This window comes from Anolis carolinensis, chromosome 2 (assembly GCF_035594765.1).
Source record: "Anolis carolinensis isolate JA03-04 chromosome 2, rAnoCar3.1.pri, whole genome shotgun sequence".
Lineage (NCBI taxonomy): Eukaryota > Metazoa > Chordata > Lepidosauria > Squamata > Dactyloidae > Anolis > Anolis carolinensis.
In genome coordinates this window covers 306,256,032-306,271,628 of record NC_085842.1, presented here as the reverse complement: position 1 = coordinate 306,271,628, position 15,597 = coordinate 306,256,032, and the positions used below count along the sequence as shown (strand labels likewise).

The window sequence follows — 15,597 nt, the reverse complement described above, 5'->3', positions numbered from 1 at the left end:
CCCTCTGATAGAGAGGGCAAGAAATTGGATACCATGGCAAAAAAAATTTTATTCTTCGGCATGTCTCTTCGCCCATATGGCCCATTACGGGGTATACATGAGCGTCTACCAAAACTTTCTGTGGACCAAGCTTGGCACTTACTTGGATTCCCTTCCCCTGGCCGAACAAGCCCTCGCCAAAGCCTTCCAGCAAGAGGCGCTCCTACTCACATCATTACAAAAGGACCTGGCAAAGAATACCGCTGATGCCTCTGGCAAGCTATTGGCTGGAGCTGTTGCCCTCCGAAGGCATGCCTGGCTGCGAGCTTCTACGTTGTCACCCTCGGCCCGGGCATTAATAGAAGACCTTCCCATGGATGAGGCGGGGTTGTTTAACCCAGACACTGACTCCCAGCTCGAGCATTCTCATAAGATGAAACAAACTGTCAGCAAATATGGCCAACCCTACCAGCCCTACTCTTTTCAGCAGCGTCACCGCTGGGGCTTTAACTCACAATACCAGCGTAGACGCTATAGCCCTTTCTCGTTCCGAGGTAAGCAACGACAGCAACCCCCCTCAGTTGGAAATCGGAAGCCACCCCTGCTCCTTAGGGGTCAGTACCGGGGACCGAAATCCTCTGACAACAAAAAACGTCGTTTTTAGCCCTGCTCAATCCCCGCCCGCTTCCCTTTCCCCAGTTGGTTTCAAGGCCCAGTTGGCCACTTGTTGCCCTATTAGTTTGGCCCATTCAGACCCCAGTGGCCCTACGTACCTAAACAGACTTTTACCTTTCCTTGAGAACTGGCGTCAAATCACGACCGATGCCTGGGTCCTTACCATTATAGAGGAAGGATATGCCATAGAATTTTGTTCTTACCCCCCGATTGGGCATATTTGCACCACGCCCCCCTCTAACGCTTTGTGCGAGGAGGTCTCTTCCTTACTCGAAAAAGGTGCGATCTCGCCAGTACCACATCACCAAACCCAGTTTTGTTTCTTTTCTCGTTACTTTCTAGTTTCCAAACGAGGGGGCGGACTCCGCCCAATCCTCGACCTCCGTAGGGTCAACGAGTTTATCAGGCCGAAAAAGTTTCGTATGGTCACCCTTCCTTCCATTTTGGCATTCCTCAGGAAAGGGGCGTGGTTGGCCACGGTGGACCTCCGAGATGCGTACTTTCACATCTCCATCAGGAGCGACCACCGAAGGTTTCTTAGTTTTGCAGTTGGGGATCGTTGTTTTTCATTTAATGTTCTACCATTTGGCTTGTCAACAGCACCACGTGTCTTCACTAAGTGCATGGCGGTGGTGGCAGCTCACCTCCGCCAGCGACACATAGTGGTATTTCCGTACATTGACGACTGGCTTCTGACTGCTGACTCTTGTTGCCAGCTGCAGTCCAACATTCAGTATACCCTATCTCTTCTACAGAACCTTGGGCTTCTTATCAATCGGGAGAAATCCCACCTCTCCCCTACCCAACAGATCACCTTTATCGGAGCCGTCCTAGACACCAGGACTCAGAGGGCTTATCTGCCAGAGGAAAGGTTCAGAAACCTCAGGTCTATGATCAACGAACTACGGGCCTCTGGCCGGGCGTCTGCGTGGTCTATCCAGTCAGTCTTGGGCCATATGGCCTCGACCACGGCTGTCACCGGGTTCGCTCGCCTCCGACTAAGACCCCTTCAAAACTGGTTCATCCGCGTCTTCAACCCGCACCGGGACCGCCAAAACGTCATCCTTCATCTTCCTCAGCCCGTCCTACAGTCCCTCGCCTGGTGGACAAGGAGGTGCAATGTTCAATCTGGCCTGCCATTCAGCCAACCTCGTCCATCCTTATCGCTGACCACGGATGCCTCCCTCCTAGGATGGGGCGCGCACATCCAAGGGTTGACAATCCACAACCACTGGTCTATGAAGGAACAAGCTCATCACATCAATGCGTTGGAACTACTCGCAGTGGAGAAAGCCCTCAGGTCCTTCGCCCACCTGGTCAAGGGCCGTGTAATCCAAGTGGTCACGGACAACACGGCGGTACAATTTTATATCAACAAACAAGGGGGGACCCGCTCGCGAACTCTTCTGCTGATCGTATCCCGAATATGGGAATGGTGCATCGCAAGACACATTCATCTGATCGCAGTATACTTACCGGGAGAAGAAAACACACTAGCAGATGCCCTAAGCAGGGACACTGCTACCAACCACGAATGGCGTCTCCACAGCAGAGAGTTTCGGTTCCTAACACGCCGTTGGGGAACCCCTCGGCTGGACCTTTTCGCCTCGCCCACCAACAACCAGTGTCCTCAATACTGCGCACGTCTGCGCCCTCTCGCATCCCCAGGCTGCCTGGGAGACGCCTTTCTTTTCTCCTGGGTGCCAGGCCTACTCTACGCGTTTCCGCCTCTTCCACTACTCTCTCGAGTAATAGCCAAGATCGTAGCGGACAATGCGGATTGCATCCTTATAGCACCCTGGTGGCCCCGGCAGCCGTGGTTCGCAACCCTACTGAACGCATCAAGGGACGACTACGTTCGCCTCCGGTGCTCCCCGGACCTGCTCACGACACAGGACGGACTCGTCCGACACCCGGACGTTGCAACTCTTCGCCTGACAGCGTGGAGGATCAGGCCACAGCACATCTGTCCGACGCCGTCCGGCAAATAATCCTCGCGGCCCAGAAGGTTTCAACTAAGAGGGCTTACACCTATAAGTGGGCCCGCTTCAAAAGCTACGTTGATACCTTGAATGTTGATCCTCTTACAGCCCCTGTTTCTGTTGTTTTGGACTTTTTAGTTCACTTGTCATCCAAGGGTATGTCCCTGTCTTCAATCAAGTGCTACGTAGCGGCATTGTCCTGGTTCCGAAGGAAAGCCGGACAACCCTCCTTATTTCAGGACCCGCTACTCCAGCTGTTTCTTAAGGGCTATAAGAACCTACACCCGCCCTCCTCGCTCCCTGCGCCGGCTTGGAGTCTGGAGCTGGTCCTTTCACAACTGTCAAAACCTCCATTCGAGCCGATGGCGTCGAACGATTTATCCCATCTTTCCTGGAAGACCGCATTTCTTGTGGCAATAACTTCCGCTAGGCGAGCCAGTGAGATTACGGCCCTGCGGTCCGACCCTCCGTATATCCGCTTCCACGACGACAAAGTAGTTCTTCGGACAGATGTTACATTCCTCCCCAAAGTAGTCTCCCACTTCCACATGACTCAGGACATCGTTCTGCCCTCCTTTTTTCCTAATCCTTCTTCTCCACTAGAGGCAGCTCTACATTCTCTGGATGTCAGGAGGGCCTTGCTGTATTACATCCACAGGACGGCCCCACATAGGAAGTCGCCAAGGCTTTTTGTTAAGTACCGGAAGGATGCTATGGCGCTCCCGATATCCTCCCAGCGGCTGGCATCCTGGATAACCTCGATGATTCGCCTCACCTACCAGATGGCAGGGAAGGAACCTCCACTGCACCTAGTGGCTCACTCCACCAGGGCCCTATCAACGTCTCAAGCCTTCCTAAGAGGTGTTCCACTAGATGACATCTGCAAGGCAGCCACCTGGGTTGCACCGTCCACCTTCGTATCTCATTACAAGTTGGACATCCAAGCGAAGAGGGACGCCGCCTTCGGCAGAGCCGTTTTGTTTTCCTGCGTGGCATGACCCGCCTCCAAGGTTAGTAGCTTGCTAGTCACCCATATGTACGCATTTCACAGACTCCACGACGAAGAAGTATGGGTTGCTTACCTGTAACCATGTTTCTTCGAGTGGTAGTCTGTGAAATTCGTACAGCCCCGCCCGTCCTCCCCGCTGATGTCATGCCTCGGTGTCTCAGCTGCTGTCTCGCGGCTGGGAACTGAGGCGGAGCCCCCGCCTTCGGCTTATATAGTATATGGGGAGAATGGGCGGGGCCTCCGCCATTTCTAACGTTTCAAAGCTTCTAGAATGTTCCGGAATCTGCGCAGGCGCATTGGGAAACCCATATGTACGAATTTCACAGACTACCACTCGAAGAAACATGGTTACAGGTAAGCAACCCATACTTTTCGGAATATATAGGTAGTCTTTTGTGCCACAGTCCTGGGGCAATGAGCTGGGAGTGCAAGAAACCACTTATTTAGAATTAAGTTCTGCTTTGAAATGGGTAGGCTCTAATAGTTCAAAATAATCTGCTTTTCTCTCTGTTAATAGATGTTATCCAGATTCTACAAGTTATAGGTTAAATCCATGCCCACACAGTTTATTTCTTTGTTTTGTTGGGATCTGGAAGCAGCGTGATCCCTCCCTCTGCCTTTCCTTGTGTAGCATTTTCATGATTTCTGTACAGACTTCCAGTTTTCTTGTAAAGAAGTTACATACAGAGTCCTCACTCCAGAGCTAAGCTGAATGAGTTTAGAATATCACCCAAGACTACTAAGCATCCAAGTATTTAAGGGACTTGTTCTGAAGTTACATTGGAATGGGCAGAATCCCAGATTTTTTGGAAATCTGTTCCAGAATAGATCTGGTAGCTGTCAACTCGATAGCCAAAATATGATGTCAAGACTCCAGTTTTCAGTTTGAAGATTTTTTTATCTCAATATTAAGAATTATGACTGAAGAGCTTTGCCTCTTGTCAGTGTAATGAGTCATGGATCAAGTGAGGTTTGATCTTGGTTTCTATCTTAACTCTTAACATGGTTTCCTCAAGACAAAACCCAGAGGCATTAACCAAACCTGTTTTGTGATACCTTGGTGGTGGTTACATGCCTTCAGCAATGACCTCTATCAACAGCGACTTATGATGATCCTTTCAGGGGGTTCTCTTGGCAAAATTTACTTATAGGAATTTTACTATTTCCTTCCTCTCAGAGAGTGTGACTTGCTAATAGGTTTCCATGGTGAAGTAAGGATCCCAGCTCTTGTCAACATTCAAAAGATTCCTTCTAAATACCTTTATCAGGCCAACCAAAAAGGCACAACATTCAAAGCTTTTGAAACAGCAGGCAAAGATTAAAACAAACAAACCAACCAGTAGGTTGACCTAATGATAGTAGTAGTATAATACAGACTTTGGAATTTGTATTATGGACTACAAGGCTACCCCCTACATTTATACTATCCTATAGATATTAAAACACAGTGAAACCTACCCAGTTTAACTACAGGAAATATATTGTGAGTTGCTTCTTTGACCTTTACATTTGTCATACTTTGTTTTTGAGAACAAAAAATATGTCAAACATGATCTCTTTTTACAAGATGTTTTAGGAGGGATTGTTGCATGTGTCTGCTGTACAGTGGAATTTATTCATTTGAGAGTCCTTTATTTGACAGACAATGTTTCATTTGATGTTTTGTTTTCATTAATTAAGTTTTCTGTATAAAGTTTCATAAGCATTCTCGGCATTCGCCTTTTAAGCTCCATTAATGTGCAAAGTCCATGCCATGACATGCCTGTTCTGGTTTGCTGGCCTGTCAGAAATAGTGCTGAAAAGTGTTGATGAATGGCTCTTATTTCCTTCTACATTAGTAGGTTGCATACTTGACACTGCTTCTAATATAGTTTGTGGCTGTTAAACAGGATATAAATGGACTAATGTTCTATCCTGTCCCAACATGGACCTTCTATGTAAATAACTGCAGTAAATGCAGAGATATCACTGAGGCATTAAAGCAAAGCCCAGACATGTGGTGTTTATGTATGTGTATATATACATACATACATACATACATACATATATACATTGACAGTTTTTCAAAGAAGTTTCATTTCATGGAATCAGAGTATGAAACATTAGACTTTTAAGATTAATTCAAGAATATATTATATACAGTAGATACATTATCATTAATTGACTTGTTGATTTGCAATGTTAGTACTGAGCCCCAGGCCCTGAGATTTTCAGAAAATAGCATGGAGTTTGTCACTGTTGAGGAATAGTGGAAGTAGAGCATTTCTGGGAATTATCAAATTAGGAAATGCAATTCTGAAGCATAGGATTGCATTTTACAACCTCTCTAATTATGTTGCTCTCCTCCTCCCATATATTCCATTTACTCTGCCTTGTTTGGTAATGATTAATAAGTAGTGTTTTATTTCAGACAGAGGATAATGATCCTCCCCAAGTATAAGTGGTTGATTGCAGATATGAATCAATGAGTCAACAGTGGATAGAAATGAAATAATTAATCACCAAATACATTTATCACAAAAGACCTAAGGACAGGAAAAACTGCATAGTAGTGGACCCAGGAAATGCAGGCAAACACTCTCCAGAGAATATCACAGCATTTTAATTACTTTTTAGAATGGATAATACATACATATCCTAATAGCCTGAAAAAGAATAATGCAATTAAAATCCTACTTTACAAGTATAGCTGTTCTTTAGTTAGTTGGTGGAGCAGGCTGTCTGATTAATTTCACCAACACAGAAGATTTGGGCATGCTGAATTTTTTTTTGCAGCCTTCATATTCCGTGTAGTTCTTATGTGTTCTGCAAGATAGGCATTCTGTGTCCCAAGTCAAGATATAGTGACACTAGAGAGAAATGTATTATTGAGTTTCTTTCATTTTTTTTAATCTTTGGAAGAGTGCTTTTTAGCATTCAGAGCCTTGGTTGATCAGTACTTTTTTAACTGTAAGATTCTCCTGTAGTTTGTTTGGATACATGCTTATAATCCTTTGGGGACAATTGGCATATCATATGTACCATTATATTTGCACTGTGTGTATTTTGCGTTATGGGGGAACCTTGTCATTGCTGGTACAATATGAAAATAAACATTGCCCTCTAGAATTGACTGCATATTTTATTTTGGATAATTGTTCTCTATATCTCCCTTTTCTCTCCTTGGACAGTTTTCTGTGCCTGCTTTTTCCTTTTTCCTGAATTACCTGGTCATTCTAGATTCTAATCTAGAGACCTTCCCCCAAAATTAAAATTTCAGAGATGAATTTTCTCATCAGGTTTTTGCTTGAGCTCAGACCACCAGATCTAAATCTGTTTTGGCTCCAATCACTGCCCACGACATAGCTCATATTTGTAGCCATTACTTTATCCAGAACTGAGAGTGTTTTTTCTAAGCTCTTGCCCTTATTAAGCCTGCCATTGTCATCATTTATCTAGATCACTATTTTAGACTTAGCTGTTGGAATTGTGGAATCGGGGCCTTAATAGGGGCCTTACTGCCACTTCTTGCAAGTCTGCCTCTAAGAGGGAAAAGGCAGTAAAAGAAATGTGGGAGAGAATCAATGGATTCTCCCCCTACATTTCAACTTGCATCTCTTCTTAGATGCAGTATGGATTGGAGGGCAAATGTTTGGGCAAAATCTTGTTCCTGTTGTTGTTGTTATTAGAGGAAATTTTTCACAAGACCAAGACTGAAGAATTGTTCTCCTGCAGTTGAAGATTTCCTTTGCACCTTGGCCTGGATCTTTTGACACAAATCGGGATTTTAATATTATTGTGTATATTGACTTTTATGACTGTTTTTAATCATGTTGAAGTTTTACTGCTCGGTTTAATGTTTTATCTGATTTGTGCTGTTGTGTCTGGGCATGGCCCCATGTAAGCCGCCCCGAGTCCCTCCGGGGAGATGGAGCGGGATATAAGAATAAAATTATTATTATTATTATTATTATTATTATTATTATTATTATTATTATTATTATTATTCCTTTAGACCACACTGGTCGTAATCAGGGATGGGCAAACATAGGTCCAAATTTACTGCTGGAACTCAAAATAATTTGTAATAGATAAGCAAATTTTTCTGAATTCTAGGTGTTTAAGCAACCACAAAATAAGTTGTCATCCTAATCCCACTCCCCAGTTTCAGCATTCCCAAAAATGAAACTTGAATGTAAGAGTTTGTCATATCTAGGAATGGATTTATGTGTGTTGGAACCATGGACACAGTGAAAGCTATAAAAAGTTACTTTTTGACTGCATGTGCCTGAATCCTCTTTGGCTGCTTCTGGGTTTGTTGTCCAGACTTTTTGAAGCTTTGGGCTCATATGATCTTGTGTTCAAAACAAATTCCTGGATTTGGTGTCTCCCTGGAAGCACTGGGCTGTTTGAAGCTGAAAGGGTATGACTTGAACAAGTTCACCCAGTGGGTTTCCATGACTGAGCAGGGATCTGAGTATTAGTCCAATGGGCAAACCATTATGCCATGCTTGAGATTTTGCCAGATGCCATCTTAGAAGTTGGGAAAAGATCCACAATGCTTTTTACTCCCAGACCACCTGTTTTAGATCACTGTATTTCCTACAGATGGTGAAATGAAATTTAGTGGGAAGAGACTTGATTAATATATACCGATGTGGGTTAAGTTTTGCAGGGAACAATTTCCAGAATATTCCTCTTGTGCAAGGCCATCTTACCTTATGCAAGAACTCTTTTTTTGCTGCAGTTTGATTTCATAGACGAGAATATAGTCAGCCCTCCATGTTTGTGTGTTTTACTTTCGTGGATTTCATTTTTTGCAGATTTCATAATATGTTTTCTCTAAGAATCTTTAAGCCTTCCAGTATGATTGTTTGGTCAACCTGTACTGGAACTTGATCACAGACTTGTGCTAGAAGACCTAAAGATTCCTAGACAGGTGTTTTTGTGGGTTTTAAACAAAGTTGTATTAAAATTCACTTTTCCTCACCTTCACAGGAGTCCTGAGCCCCTAGGCCCTGTGAAAGTGTAGGGCCCAATATATACAAGAAAATCAACAGCATGTTTCTGTGCTCAATAGGTTGTCGTGTTGCTTTCTAAAGTGTTGGAAACCCTATCTGTTTTATAACCTTTCTGAAAAAATCCAATTAAACCCTTCTTTGACTGATAGAAAGTATTATCAAAGGTAATGTTTGTTCATTTAACTAATCTTAAGATATCTCTACAACTAGCAAGCTAATGGCTGTTTCAATCTAGAATGGAAATTTCTCAGGTAATTAAAGGGTTGTGCAAGCAAGCTGGGTCATAATTTTAACTTCCAAACTTTCTGAAACAGATATAACTGTTTCAAATATACGTGGCTGACAGTTTTTTGTTTTTAAAATTCTTTTTATTGATAATAGACAAGGTACAGTTATATGCGTCCCATATGTCAAAGACAGAACGCCACCAGATAAAGTTCAACACAGTTTATTAAAGTTACAGAACTAAAAAGTGCCCGTATGAAACAAAGGACTAGGCAAACACTTGCCTTCAGTGTAAAAGATACACAAAAAAGACTCCGCTGATACTAAAAGTGGTTCAAAAGATAAACCGGATTAAACAGGAGTTTAATCCGGGTTAAACAGAAAATGCTTACTTCAGCCCGGCAATTTAAACAAACAAAAGTTGATAAACAAGGATTCAAAGAAACATAAATAGCTGGCAGCAGACTCCTCTCTGCTACTCGAAAGCTGCAAATGAGTAACTAAGGGTGTTACTCCTCCGTGCAACAAACGGAATCCGGATCCAGGCACTTCAATCAGGGTAGCGACGGTCAGCAGGGTCCCAGTCCGGTCCGAGGTCGAAAGCCAGGTACAGATGTCTTTGGTTCACCAATTCCACCGAAAGCCACAGAAGGGGTAGTCCGAGGTCGTAGTCAGTCAGTCAGTCCAGCGTCAATCCAGAATAGGCAATTAATGTCCGTCAAGAAGACGACGGAGGTCCAAGCTAATAAGATTAAACACAGGTTGCACAACAAAAGCCCACACAGTTCCTCCCGCCGTCTATGCCCAATGTCCTTGGTAACTTACGTATTCAGCAAACGAAACACACCCGTCTTCAGGAAATTCCCAACAAGAGCCCAAGCGTTCGTCCAGATTACCTTGCCCAACGCAATTAGCCCTGGATTCTAAACCCCATTTTATGCCAGTTTACAACTCCTCATCGCTGTCAGCTGTTACCCTAATTCCAGGTGCCTCATCATCATCCTCCTCATCAGAGCTAAAACATCTTTGACTACGCCCCACAGCATCCCCAGCTGTGGATCCCGTTCCATCCCTCCAACTCGTCCACGGGTCTGATCCTGCAACCCGCCAGTCGCCTCCCACACTAGTATTGCCGGTGACACCCAAATCCTCCCTCACACGAGTCCACTCCATGTCATCCTCCTCTGAGCTAACCATCTCTTCCTCCATTCCCTCGGTAAAACCCTCAAAGGAGTCTCCGTCTGTTGGTTCTGCAAATAAGTCCCGCAGCCGTTTCCTTTCTCGCTCCTCAAGAGAGTCTGACTCTCGAGCAGTCTTACGACCACGTCTCCCAGTATCGGAGCCATAAGGCTCAACCATAACACCATACTTTTAATCAGTGTTGAAAGGACATTCCACAAATTTTCTTGAACTCTCTTCAAGAACTTGTTCTTTTTTCATAGTAGTCATGGTGCAGTGTTATATTTGGCACCAATTAAATTTAAACCAGTTTTTTAAAAACCAAAACTGAAGTCGATTTGCAGATCTTGATTTGTTTTTACTATATAGATAGCACAACGCTACACCATATTAAGCATAAAGAAGGGGAAGAATAGGTAGTTGTAAAATCGATTAAATACTCCAGTGGGAAAACATTTTCAAAGTAGAAAAGAGTGGTACTATTACTTCCTTCAGTTTTGCCACTACGTTCCTATTAATGCAGGCTAGAAATACATTGGCATTTTTAGCTGTCGCATCACACTGTTCAGCTTGTGGTCTACTAAGACTCCAAAATCCCTTTCACTGTTACTGTTGTCAATCCAGGCATCATCCATCCTGTATCCTATGTCTTATATCTGTGCCTTCTCTCCGCCTCAGGAATGAAATGGCAAACCTACTCTGGAGAAATCTTGCCAAGAAAATAAATCTGTGATATATTCGCCTTAGGGTTATCAGTAGTCGAATGATTGAAAGGCATCCAACAAAAACATTTCAAAGATATCTCATGTCAACAATTTACAGGTCTTCAGAGTGTGCTTAGCTTTCCTTGTGGTGCAGAAATACAAAAGAGCCATTGATTTGGGTCCAGCTATAATCCCAGGCAACTTGTTATGCAGAACAGCTGGTGGGTCCAGATGCCAGTTGCATAAGTCTTTTCACATCAAAAGCACACCCAGGTAGTTCGTAGCAATGAAGATGTACAAAATGATGTACACTGGCAGCACCAGTATTTAAGCATCCGCCATGCTGTAAATCTCATTGGATTTAAATGTTAAAGCATTAGAGTTTTTAAAAACTGTTTTCAGATGAACTAGAAGCTTGGTTTAGAAAAGGCTGGCTTCTATGACAAATTGTACTTGAGTTATATAAATGTCCTCTTTGTTGCTAGGCTACCTATGGACTAGCAGCAGAATCTTGTTTTCCTTTGATTTCCATATGTACACACCATGAAATGGTAGAATTCTGGCATGTATCGCATAGGAATTCAAGGTGGTACTGGCATATTTTTGACTGTTTCTTCCCCTTCTTGCATGTATCAACTAGAATATTGGAAATGTATGCTATATCCCTCTCCTTTATTGGTTTATTTATTTATTTATTTATTTATTTATTTATTTACAGCATTTATATTCCGCCCTTCTCACCCCGATGGGGACTCAGGGCAGATCACATTGCACACATAAAGGCAAACATTCAATGCAGGCAAGACGCAGACGTAGGCACCGGGCTGGCCTCGAACTCATGACCTCTTGGTCAGAGTCATTTGTTTATTTGTTGCAGCTGGCTTGCTTTCCAGCCTGCGCCACAGCCTGGTCCTGCAAACAAAGCACATTTTGCTTAAGGGAACATTCAGAAATATAATGTCTGTAGAAGTCTGCTCTCTCTGATCACCCTTCACAACAAACCCAAGTATGGTGGTTGAGTGGCATCAGGAATGGAATAAAAATTGACCCTCTGAGAAACAAGAGTGGAGATATCAAAATGCTCATTTGGGGGGGGGGGGGGGAAACCCACTGCAGTACAGTTTTGTTTAAAACCCCAAACATTTAGGGGAAAACTGGAGAAACTGTCCAGTGAAAGATTAAGTGCTGTATGCTCATTATAGAATTTTGAGCAATAATTTGAAAATAAAAATAGGGGCTTTTGGCCTTAGAGCAGGGGTTCTCAACCTGCGGGTCCCTAGCTGTTTTGGCCTACAACTTCCAGAAACCCCAGCCAGTTTACCAGCTGTTAGGATTTCTGGGAGTTGAAGGTCAAAACATCTAGGGACCCATAGGTTGAGAACAACTGGGTTAGAGTGAGCTTTTGAAAAGGAACAACTACTGTTAAAAGGGAAGGTACACTGCAAAATTTTCTTGGACATGCCAGTAATTTGATTAATAGTCTAGTCCTGTATAGGTTTGGCTAGAGTCATAGTCATATCCTATGGTACATACTGGTTTGCTGTTACCATATGTCTTCAAGTAGTTTCCAACTTACAGCGATCCTAATGTGAACCTATCACATGGTTTTCTTGGCAAGATTTGTTCAAAGTGTGGTTGGTTTTTGCCTTCCTTTGAGATGGAGAGTGTGACTCATCCATGGTCACCCAATAAGTTTCAGGTATGTCCTATCGTACATACTGGTTTGTTGTTGCTATATGCCTTCAAGTAGTTTCCAATTTATGGGGACCCCACGGTGACCCTATCACAGAACTTTTCTTGGCAAGGTTTGTTCAGAGGGGATTGTTTTTGCCTTCTGCTAAAGTAAAAAAAAAGTGATTTGACCAAGGTCACCTAAGAAAGATGGCCAAGAAAAGATTCAAATTCTATTGTAGTCGAACACTTAAACTACTCCACCAGTTTATTTAATATTATTAGGATTGTAAAATAGGTTGTATTTTGGTCTGACAAGAAGTGCTGGTAGATGCTGGTAACAGCACTGTTTATGATGTTTTGTTAATCTGTTGTTTACATTTTTATCCTGATCCTTCCTCCAAAATGACAAGATGTTGCACATTATTTGTTGTTGATGTGTTTTATGTTTCTTATTGTATTTGCCTGGGCTTTCGCCCCATGTAAGTCGCCCTGAGTCCCTTCAGGGAGATGGAGGTGGGGTATGAGAATAAAGATGATGATGATGATGATGATGATGATGATGATGATGATGATTGTACATTGTATGTAGAATTCTAGTGCAGCTTACCTTCCTGGTAATAGAAATTTTTTGAAAAAGGAGTGGACAATCTGTGGTTCTCTACATAGTACTTGATAGTAATTTCAACACATGCCACCAGTGTAGTCACTGGGGAGTTCTGGTAAGGAGTTGCAGAGCAGCAATATCCAGAGGACTGCAAGTTGCTCTCTCTTAATCTATAATAATTCATCTTTAGAGAGGTAAGCTTACCATAACAGGGTGGTGATTTTTATGCTGGACATAGACTTAGCAGACATGAATTCACCCATTTGCTCAGTTGCAAAGTTGACATGGTGATCTGGGGTATTTACGATCTCTTATCTCAACTGAGATAAAAAAGAAAGTGAAATAGTCGGATGGGTGGGTTCTTTGAAGAGAAGATGACATAAAATCATATCAGTATACTGAAGGCATTATCTGCTATAGTTTGTATGGATTCTCTGTATTCCTGGATATCTTCACTTTGTACCTTGCATTTTCTGCTGCTGTATAACATAGCATCAGGGTACTTGATTTTTAAAAATTATATCACATTATACCTTTTAAAATACAGTCATTGAAACTAGTTAAATTAACAATATTTTTTCTCCTTCTCAAATAAAACAGAATTGCCTCCCCCACACACGTGCATATCTTTTAAAACAGCTGTAATTCTGTATTAGTTTTTTTTATTTCTTTGTTGTTTCTCTTTTAATCTGACATTATAATAGCTTGAAAGTAGTGTTTTATTTTAAAATCTCTTTAGAATCGTGCCTACTTTTGTAAAATATAGTGTATGGCTAACCCAAATGGCTAATTTCTCTTTTATATTCTTATATGTTTATTGGATAGAAGACCTGCAGTATATGCCAGATGTTGCTTCCAAACCTCTGCAGTTTTGCATCGCATCAGAGAATTCATCAGCATAAATCTCCATACACTTGTCCTGAATGTGGTGCAATATGTCGGTCGGTGCACTTCCAGACCCATGTCACAAAGAACTGCCTCCATTACACCCGAAGGGTTGGCTTTCGGTTAGTATAACCACAATACAATAACAGTAATAATAATGTTTGAAGCCGTTGTAACCAGTGGTTTGTCACCAGTGGAGAATACAATGATTGTGTGAAATAATTGCAGTCTGCAAAAATGAAATTGCAAATCATTAAGATGTTCAAGTTTCGTAAAATGGTATAGTCCAGTGTAGGCCTAGAAAATATTCTCAGTGTGATCTGTATCTTTCTGCTGTTTTGTATGTCTTTGTGAATTGCTATTAAGACTGGAAGAGGTTATAAGGAATTTTGGTTTGCTTCTTTTATTGGGATGGATTGTTTATGTTTTTTTCCTGTGTAGTTGTTTTACCTATTTATTATGGATCCTCTTCTGTTTTCTTTAAAAAGAAACAAAAGTGTATTTTAAAAAAATGCTTAGGGGGTGGTACTACATGTTGTTGTTGAAAACCCCTTTATTTTCCCATAAGCATCCTGCTGAGATGTCATCCCCTAGGGAAACATTATGATAAGAACAGTTCAGAGCTTTAGCTTCCAACATCTGGCAGATGCTCAGCTTTACGTTTGTCTTCATCACCCAAGCAGCTTCTTATTGTGTATCTTCAATGGGGAAAAAGATACTTATGTCAACTTTAATGCACAACATGGTAGACTCTATTTTCAGCCTATCAAAAGTCCAGCTGGAATTTGAGAAGGGATTATGGGAAGGCTTTTAGTGCCACAGAAACATTCCACTTCCATCTTTTGCTTTTGATTCTTCTGAAAGTGCCTAAGAAATCAATCAGGTTTCTTTTTGTTATTTTTAAAAAATACATGATTGAATATTGCCAACATTTCTCTTTTTCCTTTCGTTCCTTTCTTTTTGTGCTCATTTATAATCCCCTTCTCCAATAAAACATTAGATGAAAAATAGCAGGCTGTCTTTGCATAGAATGTAATGAGCATCATCCATTTTTAAGTTGCCTTCAGAAACATCTACATTCAGGTTTTTTTTTGTTACTTGCTAACCCCACTTTTTTTTTCACTTAAATCCCAGTTTTGTAAAGCATCCTGGGGTATATATGATGCAGCTGCTTGGACAGTAAAATATCTTGTGCCCTGTTTGTCCCATTTTGGATGCTGAAAAGGAATTTGAGGATCCCTTTCCTTAGTTATCACAAATTAATTTGAACAGTTTTCCTGTGTTGTAGGAGCTCTCTGCCAATCTTCTATAGAAGATCAAACTCCTTTGCTTTTCCTGCAACTGCACTAAACATTTTGATGCTGCTCCTGGAAATTCGAGCATTCTTGAGCAGGGAGCCATTTAGCATCTTTTCTATACCCTATTCTGGAAAACTGTTGTGTTTTTTGTTAAGAGTGATTAGAGCCTTCCTCTGAAGTAACCTTTATTGAATATGTCGATAAGCTTGAGAGCGAAATGCTCTTTTTAGCCTACAACTCCCTGCAACAGATGGAAATGTAAAGAGGACACCACCCATAGCAAAAGCAAAGGAGGCAGCTTCTGAAAGGAGGGCTGTGGGAGCCTTCAAAATGCATAGAACAATGTGATAAAGAGCAACTGGGGAACTGGGAGGAATGTCTAA

The 15,597-nt window shown here is 42.2% G+C and overlaps 1 protein-coding gene and 1 long non-coding RNA gene across 8 annotated transcripts in view; one reads left to right on the top strand and one right to left on the bottom strand.

Moving 5' to 3' along the window:
• Positions 1–15,597, top strand: part of znf532 (zinc finger protein 532) — a 57,114-nt gene that overhangs the window by 25,610 nt on the left and 15,907 nt on the right. For all 7 annotated transcript variants that reach the window (XM_008118608.3, XM_062972530.1, XM_016996571.2 and 4 more), the window contains one exon: positions 13,857–14,038. In XM_008118608.3, the coding sequence (XP_008116815.1) occupies positions 13,857–14,038 (182 nt within the window). The remainder of the gene's footprint in view (positions 1–13,856; positions 14,039–15,597) is intronic.
• The window catches only part of LOC134296788 (uncharacterized), a 37,789-nt gene that overhangs the window by 15,262 nt on the left and 6,930 nt on the right, over positions 1–15,597 (bottom strand). The window lies entirely within an intron of this gene.